Below are 12,314 nucleotides of genomic sequence, written 5' to 3'. Positions count from 1 at the left end.
AAACTGTGAAGATAACATCTGAAGTTGGAGGCAGCTGGCCTCTGGCAGAATCCCACAGCAGTTGGATGAATGCCTGAGGGTGGCTTAGGGAGGCAGGGATGAGCTAGAATGGTAGGACAGTGGGTAGCTTCAAGCCGACCACTTGCACCAACAGCATTTGGAGTTTAACTGAGGCCTTTTTATCTCTCTTAGGTGGGAAGGGGAGAGTTTGGCTGAAGTCCCAGTTTGGAGGCTGACAAGGTCTGCTCAGGCTCATTGTTCAGCCCTTCTGAGGCTCATGAGGCTGGTCTTCCTGATCCAGCTGGGTTTCACTTTCTCCATGCCAGAGGCCTGGCTGCTGCCCAGGGTTGGGGTCATGACTGTGAGCTGCAGATGTTGGGGGCTGGCATTCAAGTGCCAACAAGATCAGGTAGAGAACAAGGGCGAGCACCATCGGAAGGTCAGTCAAGAGACACCATTGACTGCAAGCCAGCCTCTGGGATGAGCTCTCTCTCTGATGGGGAGAAGAACTAGATCAAGGATACAGACAATCAGGCAGGAAGTCTGGTACATTGGAAAGTGGGGGCAGCATGAGCAAGAGGAGAAACTGCCAGAGATATTTGCAGCAGAGCTTGGTGGAAGAGCAAACAGACCCAGAGCCTGCCTGTTCCCAGGCTGGACCATATTAAGAAGGCCAGTGCAGTGCACCGGGTGCAAGTGATTCCTGGATCAAAGTGCTGTCTTTCTGTCTTCTGTTCTTTGGGTCCAAGTGGCTGTGTGCAAGGTACATCAGTGCACCTCTCCCATGGGTACTTTATGTGGTATTTGCATGTGCAGGACTGACTTATCCTGTGTATTATGTTGACAGCATAACAGTACTGAGCATGCGTGCAGAGTTTATTTTATTTATTTATTTATTAAAACATTTTTATGCCGCCCCATTCGCCGAAGCCTCGGGGCGGCTTACAACACTTAATGCTTTCATAATCAGCAGTTGAAAGAGTTACAGTTGTTCCTGTTTAATTTCACAGAGATAAAAGCATATTTTTCAATATTCAAGTTTAGCATAACTGTTTCTTTGAGGGCTATAGCACATAATTTATTTATCACTTATTTATTTATTATTGCATTTATATGCCACCCTACAGCCTAAAAGGCTCTCTGGGTGGCTTCCAATAAAACATCCAGAACAATTAAAATGGCAGCAACTAATAATAATTCTTTAAAACAGTATCAGTACAACTATATATAATCTGTTCATAGATAGAAAGAGGCTTATGGTCAAGGGCAGAAAAATATCTGGTTATTCTCATACAAATGCTAAAAAAAGACACCTTGGTTTAACAGTGCCCCATGTTAATAAAAGTTCACAAACTGTTGGGATGGGTGAATGTGTCAGCTTGGCTTTCTCCTGCATTGGTTTTTTTTTTGTTTTTTTTTTTTAGAATCTCAAGTTTTTTCCTTCCCCAATATGAAAAAAATGTGCAAATTTCTGCAAATGCGCTTCAGAAACAACCTGGAATGAAATTCTCACCCATCTGCATCAGCCTAATTTAGTATATGCAACTATTCTCAGCATGGAAAGGACGATGATGTACCATAGATCTGTGGGGTGTGGGAGAGTGGCAGCCCTCATCCAGCAATTACATGGTTAAATACAGAGGAATTCAAACCCACACCTTTAACAGCAAAGCAGCCAAAGCTCTGGGCCTGGATGGATGAATTTGCACATTTACTTTCTCCCCAATTTTTTTTTTGGACTACCAAGTTCTTTTTGCCCTGAATATGAAGAACCTGGGTGATTTTAGTTACTTATCTAAACTTAAATTAAAACCCCCACTGATCCCTAATCCTGCTTCCCCAGTGAGAAATTCCCCTGTAGTGCTACTTGGGTTTGGCTTTGTTTGGATAAGAGAGAGCCAGAGAATGAATGCTCAAGACTTCCCTGCTTGTCCATCTGTAGTAGTTGCCTTATGCATTAATGTACAAATAGAGTTTAAGTGAAGTCAAAGAGATACTGATGCACTGCAGCACACCAGAGGCCCAGAGGGACTGATTTCAGTCAATCCCCAGTTCTCTGTGTGTGTCAGTCCTGCCCAAAGGTCTCTGTCTGTGTCCAGGGCAACAGTCACATTAAATGGATATATGTATTTTCAATGGTTTTGTAAATAATAACAATAATGATGCTCAATGTTTCCTCTTGCCATAGCCATTTAATGCTCTGGAAATTACCTTCCTGGAGTTGCTATTAGCTCTTTTTCTTCTGGTTTACTGTTTGCCATAAAGCACATTCCTGAGGAGCTGTAGGTTGACTCTGGAATAACTCAGTTCCACCTGCATTGCACTGAAATAAAAATGGCTGGTTTGTCTTGACAGTATTTCTGCTTTTTTCAGTGGGAACAAACAGTGCAACCCTATATGCCCACAGGTAAGTGGGTATAGGGTTGCAAGCTATGGCCAGCGTGGATATAACTCACGGTGTTCTCCTCTTCATTTACTGAAGCATATGTATTTTTACTCTTCCTTTTCTCCTTTAGGAAGAGATGGGCATTGCATGTGAGTTGCTGGAACCAGACTCGGATTTCCTTAAGTGCAGCGTGGGCTTTCCCTTCATGAGATCAAAATCCAAGGTAATGAGTTATAGCTTACCTCTAAGCTCTTCATTGTGTCAAGGGAACTTGTGGTCACAGATGACTTTGCAATTACAGTGTAGGTTTGCACATTGTCCACAGATATGCTGTAGTCACCTCGCTCTTCTCACTGGAAGGTGTTCCTGATCTTTCCTGGTCAGTGACAACTCTTCATAGCCAGTGCAGCCCAAATGGAAGTGGATTGGCTATGCAAAGTGGAGTTCTTTTGGGTTGCCAGAAAATGGTTCTTTGAAGTTTGAATTTCCGTCTGTCATTCTGTCCTTAGTTGCTTTGTTGTGTTTTCTATTTTCCTCTGCTATGCAAAGAATGAAAACTTCAGCTATTTACAGCACTGAGCCAATAAAAATAAATTTTATTATTTTTATTTTCCTTCCAAGTTTTCATTTGTCGTATTTGTTCCATTAACTAGTGGAGGTTTTTTTCTCTTTCTGATGCTGCTCTTGGATGTCTTAAAGCTTAATTTTGTGCAGGGCCAGCCTAAGACATCAGCAAATGGCTCTCCCCAGGTCAAAGTGTGTGGGACCTGGGGATGGTCAAATGAGTTTGAAAATCCCACAAGAACCTTGCTCCGCTCTTGGCAATAAAAATACAACAGTAAAAAAATTTAAAATGGTAAATGAGTAACCAGACAGTCAACAATTTGTTGCCTGAGGTAGCATCCTCATTCTGCCTATTAGCAGGGTCAGCTCTAATTCTGGGTGGAACTGGTACGGTAGTAAATTGATCTGTTGTCCCTTGCCAAGATACTTCTATGCCTTGCTATTTGCAGTGCCTTGGACCTGGGAAGGAAGACTTGGTTGAAGGAAGGGGGAGATAGTTGCCTTTATTGTAAAAGTCTTTGCCAGTCTCATTGATACTAGCTGATGGCTCTTTTCTTTGGGAATAATTATTCCAACAAAGGTCCCATAGTACTTATGCAAGTCAGCATACTTCCCCCTGCCCTTATACCATCAAGAGAACAATGGGTACACTCAGAATTGATGATAAGTCTGCAAAATCCAAGTTACACCAGATTTATCTTGCTGAGGCTTGACAAATTTACCTTGGCATTGATTCCTATTTGTGATACCTTGATGTACATGCAGCCACTGGTCCCAGTCCAGCATGGCAAATAAGTAGCAGATGGACCAATCAGCTCTTTAGGCAGGAAGGGCCTCCAGCTCTTCCATTCAACTTCTTGAATGATCAGTGCTATCATTGGCAATCATAGAGAAGATGTGTGTGTGCAGCCATGGCTGCTGGATTTCATAGAGGATTCCTATGCAGAGGACTGTTCCAGTGTGTGATTCCACATGCAGATGCACATTGAATGCAGCAGAGTGCGAAGACACGTTGTATATGGGAACTAACTGGGTATATGAACTGGATGATCCCCTACCACAATCCAACCATCTGTAGGGCTATGATATCAAGGCAGGCTTGGCCCCACTTCTGATATCTTTTGGTTTCCAGCTGAAGTGCCATCTGGAACTTCTCCTGAACTTGACATTGGCAGTCACATGCCTTTGACCATTAGGGAGGGGTAGGCAAAGCAGGACCAGCTGATGCACCAGGTAGGGGAGAGTTCTTCTGCCTGGTGGGGAATGTGACTTCATATACCCTGTGGTTTCTCCCAGTGGGGAATACGTGGGCTGGGTGATGCTCTTAGCTGCCTCTTATCCTCCCAATTGAGAGTGTAAGCAGTGTGCTTCTTGGATAATAAAAAGGAAGGAAGGAAGGAATCCCTGCTGTTGCCTCCAGTCACTGATTCTCTGCAACATATTATGTTCCATCCCGGCAGGATAACAGTGGTGATGACAGCAAGGATTCCTCTCCCCATTTGCCCTGAAGGAGCAGGGCTTGGGGTGGGGTTTGGGACATGGCCCTTAGCTGCATGATCCAACCTTGCAGGCTAAATCAGCCTACTGGCCAGTGGTTCCACATTCCTTGTCTACCGAAAAATCACCTCAAATCTGGAACATGACTGTGCTAAATATATATGATAACAGCAGGGTATTTCATATGGGTCATGTCTATCAAGAGCAATACACTCAACATGATGAATGCTACTTTCTTTCCCCTTAGTATGAATTCAGTGTTATCTTTGACACCAGTCATCTGTCTGGGGAAGAGGAGATCCTTTCATTCCTGGCCACTGCTCAGAGGTAATGTAGATTTTGCTTTTCATCGCCAGCCTGCATCTGGGCAGGTTGCAGGCATCTCCTTGGCCTGGACATACTTAGCTTACAATCTGGAAAATGAAATTGGGTATCTTACTGTTTTTCCTTCTTCTGCCACTCTTTTCATTGCAAGAAGGAGAAGTTGAGTAGGTAGGGTCCTTGAGGGTCCCAGTCCAGCCCTTTAGGGAGAAAGAGCTTCTTCACCCCTGGCATAGTGCCTGACATGATGCCTCTGTCATGATGAACCCTCCAGAACCTAGCAATGGATAAGGTGTCTTTTTTCAGAATTTCCAAGAATGTGGCGCAGCCCCAGACAGACGCTGAACTGTCTTCTGCTGATCTTAGGTAACTGAAGAAACACTGTACAACATCCACTGGTTTCATTTCGCATACTATGCTTGTGCCAGTGCAATTTAATGTAAACAAAGGACACTCTTTAAATCTGAAGAATAGAACAGAATTAAGGGACCCACCATCCAAATGTAAGAAGTGGAAAACCCACTCCAGTTTTGCTCAGATTCTATTCTCTGGAGCCTGGATGGGCACATCTAGAAATGTTCAGAGAGAAATATTTGTTGACTTCAGTTTAGACTTAGTGATAGAACCCAACAAAATGAATGAAACTTAAGGTAGTCATTTACTTCAAAAGTAATAGCTGCAGCTTCTTTCCTTTCCTTTTTACTCTAGAGTAGGCAGAAGAGTTTGGGACCATAGTCTGGGGCTGTGGGGACCCATTAAGCTCTGGACTGATGCTCCTGCACCTGCTCTAGAGAAAAAAATGAAGAAAAAAATAACACTTTAATAAGGTTTAAAGGATACCCTGTTTTCTCCCTCAGGAGGAATTAAGACTAACACATTAAGAAAAGGCTATTTTTTTCTTGATAAGGACTACTGTAACTGGCTGGTGGTATAGTAGAACAGCATGCTAAATGATTGACACAGTCCATCTCCAAATTGCTAATTCTTTGACATGTGGCCTTGAGCTGTCTTTAAATTGGCTGTTTCCATTGCCTGCCTGCTGCTGTTGCTGGGGGAGACATTAGAGTTGCATCATGGGCTTTTCAATATGGATCCATTTTTATTCCAGACATGATTGATACACCACCTTGACCCTACACTTTTTCTGACAGGTACTTTGAAATGGCAGCTGGGTGTGTAGCATCCATAAGGCAGATACATTTTGCAGCCAATTTGCTAATTTTCCAATTAGGAAAAAAGCAAAAAGGTTTTGAATTGGAGATAATGAATCAATTAGGCTTGCCTCAGAGGTAACCCATTGATTATGGCATTCATTGCTTAAACTCTCCACACAGACCTGTGAAGGAAAACATGGAATGTGATTTCATACATGATTTATTATGATCCATGCAGTCTTTCTGTGCCAAGGGATTGTGACGCTGAACCTGATAATAGCTCATAAAAGATGACCTGCTGCATTGATTTAATCTTTCCCTGTTCTGTAATGGCTTAAGAGGCAGGACATAAAGACATTACTCAGTTTCTAAGCACCAAAATCAACTGGCCAAAAGGCATGCTTTCTCATCTCTCTAAGTTTCAGGAGATTAGTGAGCACGGCCACATTTGTACATGATAAATGACCAAAGATCCTAGCTCGCTAGGAAGTACTTTAAGCTGGCATTTTTCTGGTGTTCTGTGTCGGAGCCAGATCCAGAGAATCCAAAAGCTGGATAGATTTATTCATTCCATCGTTGCTTGTGCTAAGTCTAACTCAGTCATGACTGCAAAACCCTTTTGTACTATGCTTCAGTGAAATGTGCAATTGGATCCGAGCCGGAAAACAGAAACCATTGGTTTCATGCTGATTGCCCATTCCCTGGCATTTACAATGTTATACCAAGCGTCACTTGGCCCCATGCTTCCCCTTTCCTGTTTTAGGAGTTCTCATGAGGCAACAGAACTGAACGTTTTTGTACCTCAGAGGCATATCCTGAAATCTACTAGGGCAGAATGTAGGCCAGCTCTTCATTGGACTATAGATCCTTCATAATGTGTGCACAGGGATTTGATAAAGAGAGTGTTGAAAAGTATAATGTCCGGTGCACACTTCCCATGATTATAAGCTATAAAGAAGCAAACCCCATGTGTGATTAGCCACCAAGAATAGTTCTGCTCACATGGGAATGATCGTTGCTCAGCTTCATGAACTTTTGCTCTTAGATCCACCACTTCTAAAACAGAAGCTTCCACTTTTTGCTTTCTCATGTTGTTAGATGTGATGATAGATGCATCAAGATATAATGCAATTTGATATCTCCTGTGGTCACATCTAAAATAGCAATTTTTAATCGTGTTTATTTATTTATTTTTTAAGAAAACAAGCTACTATGCAGAGCAGTTGGAGAGGAGAGAAAGGAATCAGCAGTTGCATTATGAATCTCAGGGGGAAGGAAAGTAGCTCTGCAGAAAGGACAGATGTATGGAACAAGATCTTGCAGCCTTCTGTGCTGCTCGTACAAACCATACATGAGTGGACCACATCAGAAGTTGACTACTTGCATCTCTATTGTCGTGGAGGGATTTATTATCCAAGAATGCCAGTTGGTCCTTACAGAGGGATGACCCTCACTGTGTTTTCAAAGCCAAGGAATCTTGCAGTAATCTGCTGAGTCAATCTTAGTGCACTTGCAAGGAGGTTGATTTTGTTTGACTGCAAACCAGTTTTCATCAGCAGGCAGTGATTAACAAAGCATATGAAATGGTCCAGCCAAACCTTCATTCCAGGTATTGCATGAAATGAAATGCCCTGTGTAGTGGCTAAGCAATTGAGGTGCAAATCAAGAGGTCTCTGGCTTGCTGACGGAGCACATGCTTTGCCTGCAGAAATTCCCAGGTTCCGTCCCTGGTATCTCCTTGTAGGGCTGGGCAGAGGCTTCTTGCCTGAATTTTCAGGAGAACTGCTGCCAGTCAGTGTATGAGGGGGGACCCAAAAGAAACCAGAATCATTCTCTGGTAGCAAGCCCATTGTAGTGTATGCTTCTGCTGCTAGACGCCTCTTGTGGGGACCCTTCTGCATCAGTCTGCCAACTGGCATCATCAAATGAAGTCATGGTGAAATGTTTGCATGAAGCGTTTGCATGATGCGGTGAGATGAAAACGCCCCGAGTTGTGGCAAAGTGCGGAGTGGTGGCTTCACCGCAATGGTGAGCCGCTAAGCTCAGGGAGCAGATTGGGAAGGGGATGGGAAGTGACATCTCTACCTTCCATCCACACTGCTGCCAATCACGACTACCAACAAGCTCCTTTGGGAGTAGCAGCAGTTGCCGCCACTGCTAGCTAAAGCACAGCTCTGAAGGCAAGATGGCCCCAGAATCCTTGGAGCCATGAATGCAGTGGCAAGACCAAAAATGACCTGGGAGGTCAGTGTTGGGAGGTGCAGGGAGGCTTATCTCAGGAGGTGCTTCATCTTGCTTCAGTCCTGCCAAAAGGCAGATGCTTTTATAGAGACAGATATGCAGTGCCTGCCAGCATCAGCTCTGGCATTAGGTGCAAGGCTGTGCAGAGCAGGGAAACATTCCTTTTGTTATAGCTGCAGTTGGTAGATGGATGCTTCTCTTCACAGCAACATTTGGAACATGTATTTCTGCTGTTTATCTAAAAGCAAGGATCCCAAGGAATGGGAGACAGCTGTTGTAAAGAGGTGTGGGTAGGGTCAGAAAGCAGGCAAAGAATCCCAGCCACCATGAGCAGGGATGGGTTAGGGGTAGACTTTAGGGCCTGTGTCCAGCAAGATCCCCTCCCAAGTTCAGTGGTGGTACTATGTAGAAATGATATGTAGCATTGCAGAGGCCATGAAATTATACAGTAGTGTGGCTTGTGACCACCAAATGACCTGAACAGCACAATTTGTGGTGCCGTTTTAATGTATTTCATTGATGATAAATAGTATTAATGCAGGAAGGAAGGGTAATGTTTTATTTACACTTAATAAAGGCCTTCTTCAATAGCTTATACAGTCAATGGGAATGAGACATTTATCCAAAATCATCTCTGATCATTCACATTGGCATTTGGCATGACTTTGGAGAGAGGAAGGTACACCGTGAAGCAAGGACAATGCTTGCCCCCGTTGTACCGCAGCAGGCATGGCTTACGTGAGATGGGGCAGTAGACGAGAACATAAGGAACGATTTGTTCCTCTTTTAGGTCCCAAAGAATCACAGAATAGTAGAGCTGGAAGGGGCCTAGAAGGCCACCTGGTCCAACCCAATCTGGTGCAGGGCACCAAGTTGCACCATCCCACTCAGATGGGATGAGTTGCATCTTGTTGCATCTTGACTGCCTCTAGTGTGTGTGAGAGATCCCACAACTTCTCTAGGGAATTGGTTCCATTGTCATACTACTATAACAGTCAGGAAAATTTTCCTGATCTGTAGCCAGAATCTGTTTTGGTGCAACTTGAGCCCATTATTCCATGTCCTGCTCTCTGGGATGATTGAGAAGAGATCCTGTCCTTCCTCTTTGTGACAGCCTGAGTAGGGATCCTCACAACCACTAAGATGTGCCCAATGGTGATTTGGCAAGAGGAAGGGAAAAGGCCGGGATACTATGCTAAGCTCCCCTGTTCCCACAGATGTGAGACTGAGATGATTCCTATTTTCCTTAAATGTTTTTGATAGCCTATATTTTGTGGAATTAGAAACAGACCCCAGGTTGCTAGCTGGTGTTGTTGCCATAGGGAAAACTGGACCTAGGTTATCACAGCAATAATCAGTGAATCACAAGGCTAGAAAGAGCACCTCAGTGATGAGGTGGGTTGTGTATGTGCATATCACTTTCTTATTTCCCTTGAAAACACCCTTCCCATTTTGCTGTGGCAGTGGTATAACTCTGATGTATCAGGCTGAGTAGAAGAAAGCTCTATAAGCTGACTGGGAAGGTATTAATGTCAAAACCAAATTTAAGTAGTTATGTCGGACAACTAGGTAAAAAAAGCCTCCTTGCCTTTTCTGTTTGGCACAGTGGGAACTTGGAACACAATCTTCATGACAACGCTCTCACCCTGTCTGTTCCCCTGATGCATGAAGTGGACTCGTCCATCACAGGGTAAGGAACTGGTCATGAAATACTCATGTGCATGCATAAAAATTTGCCAAGATTATTTTAAGCATCTCTTCCATCAGAAATCCACTTTGGTCCTGTTTCCAAGGGCAGACTGTTTGTTTCTTCTCAGCTAATTTCCCAGGCTATGAAACTAGGACATGATAAAAGGAGTATGTGTATGTGTTTATGTTTACTTTTTTCTTTATTGCAGTTCTTCAGTATAGAAACTTTAGGCATCAATCATGATACAGCAAACTATACTATAGCGATGTACCAGCCATCTATAAGGACAGTATTTCTGAGGTCAAGTCAAAAGTTTTGGTTCACATCCACAAGACCAAAAGCTGGGGTCAAATGTTCTGGGATAGTATAGGTCACAAGGAGGTCTAGCTACATGCCTTTCTGTTTAATTTCACAGTCAGAACTCTGTTGATATTTTCCTCTCATTTGTGAGATAAAAGTGCTGGAAGAAAAAGAGATAGCTTTGAATGACTGTCAGAATTGGGGACTGTTTGTGCAACAGAAACAAACTGGGGCTCATTTGGGCAGTGTTATATCATTTCAACTTTCTCTCATTCAGAGTGGTGTCCCCCAGTTCCTTTATTTATGGTGAGTCTGTGGCAGCATCACAATTTGTTCAGCTGGAAGATTTTGAGTGTCATTTTCAGGATCTCAACTTCACTTTTCAGGTAAAAAATTACACACAGGAATCTTTCTTGCTAGTGCATTTCAGTGCTTATAGTGTTCTGTTAAGGAAATATGTATGCTTGCAGGTGCTTTCATCTACTGTACAATATACTATATTTCCACTATTCTATAGAGGAAGATGCTGAAGTTCAGCCATAAATCCACTTACCTGGAAGTAAGCACTGTTGCACACAGTGATGCTTATTTTTGAGTAGACAGATAGTGGATTGTGCAGAACTGAATAGACAGGTCTAAGTTTCCCAATAAGGATGAGATAATAGATTATGTAATAATTTCTTCTGGTTATTGATTAGTGGAGCCTGTGAAATTTGGGCTGCTCTTCTACACTCTGGATCACAACAATGATCAGATATTTTGTGTTACAGCATAGTATAGTATAGTATGGCACCAAAGACATTGCATCACTTGGGATTCAAAGATGCATTAATGTAGATATAGTTAATGGGGGGTTGCATTATTTTCTTTTCTTATTTTCCTTTTACTTTGAGCAGATCCCTTCCTACTATTCATACCAAATCCCAAAGTTCTCTGGATTTCAGAGGGAAAGATCTAAATGTTCAAGTAGTATTTTAAGAGTATGGCTTTAGCTGGGTTTGCTAAATTGTTTGTTGATTCTTGAAGTTGAATCAACCCCCTCCCTGCCATCCATTTCCTTCACAAACTGGGACCATACATTGACAAAACCTTTTTAGCCACTAGGTGGGACTGCAGAATGACAAATTTCATAATAAATGGTATGTGTACCTACTAACATTTTATGCGTGTGTATATATCTTTTCCTTCTCTTCCAAACCTAATGCATTTTACAACTAATAAGTAGCACATGTTTCCAACCATGGGAGGATCATAGTTCACAGCAAATCATTCTTTACTGTCATTCAATGTCTTTAGTTTTTTTTAGTGAGAAGGAATGGAAGAAGTCTGTCCAGGCTTGGATTCCAGGACCCTGATGCTCCTGTGACCAAGCTATTATCATAGATTCACTGGTTCTGAATTAGTAATTTAGAAAATCTATTTTCCCATGTCATAATCGTACAATGAACAAAAGAGAAGATAAACAGAAGCTAATTGCAATTGTTTGATTGTGATATTTTAAAAGATTTACTTTGGTGTGGGGGAATGTTTCATGAGCAACTTAAATGGTAAATGTTCACCTTTTTCCCTAGTTAGGACTTCTTATTAGGGTGTGATCCCAGGCAATCGGGGATTCCATAGAAAATGTGTGGTATCTAGAATGAAACAAAAACTGTTTGGAGTGAATTGATTATCCTGAATTGAAGAACACTTTCTTTTCTTTCATAATAATCCCACCATGTAATTGTTGAGATACAGAAGATGTGCATTTTGATAATGATGATGTTCTTTACAGAATGAAGGAACATATATGCACATATATACATGCCTCTTTGCTTGCTCAGCCCTAAACTATTAAAAGGTTCATACTAAGAAAAGTAGTACAGATTTACTTGTAGAGAATAAAGTTGGTTTGCTTCTATTTAATAAACAGACAAAAGCAATTGATTATGAAATGAATGTTTAAGCATATATTGTGGGAAACCATAAGTTAAGCTACTCTGAACACCCTTTCATCTTTCCATCTCTCTCTCTCTCTGGTGAACATCCAGTCTCCCTTATTCATTAACTCTCATTTTCATGACTGCAGAATTACCTGTTCATTTGTTTTCTCATTTGCTCTATTCTGCTTGCATTTCATGCAGCACTTGGAGTTTATTGCAATTGTAGCTGGATTCTTTCC

At 42.3% G+C, this 12,314-nt stretch overlaps 1 protein-coding gene across 2 annotated transcripts in view; it reads left to right on the top strand.

Moving 5' to 3' along the window:
- Positions 1-12,314, top strand: part of ITGA9 (integrin subunit alpha 9) — a 267,401-nt gene that overhangs the window by 202,895 nt on the left and 52,192 nt on the right. For both annotated transcript variants that reach the window (XM_044454873.1, XM_044454864.1), the window contains exons 19-22: positions 2,517-2,609; positions 4,695-4,774; positions 9,770-9,853; positions 10,431-10,539. In XM_044454873.1, the coding sequence (XP_044310808.1) occupies positions 2,517-2,609; positions 4,695-4,774; positions 9,770-9,853; positions 10,431-10,539 (366 nt within the window). The remainder of the gene's footprint in view (positions 1-2,516; positions 2,610-4,694; positions 4,775-9,769; positions 9,854-10,430; positions 10,540-12,314) is intronic.

The sequence above is a fragment of the Varanus komodoensis genome, unplaced genomic scaffold, assembly GCF_004798865.1.
Source record: "Varanus komodoensis strain SLA01 unplaced genomic scaffold, ASM479886v1 scaffold10, whole genome shotgun sequence".
Taxonomy (NCBI): Eukaryota; Metazoa; Chordata; class Lepidosauria; order Squamata; family Varanidae; genus Varanus; species Varanus komodoensis.
Note: the sequence above shows the minus strand (reverse complement) of the source record. Positions and strands in the feature narration are given on the sequence as shown.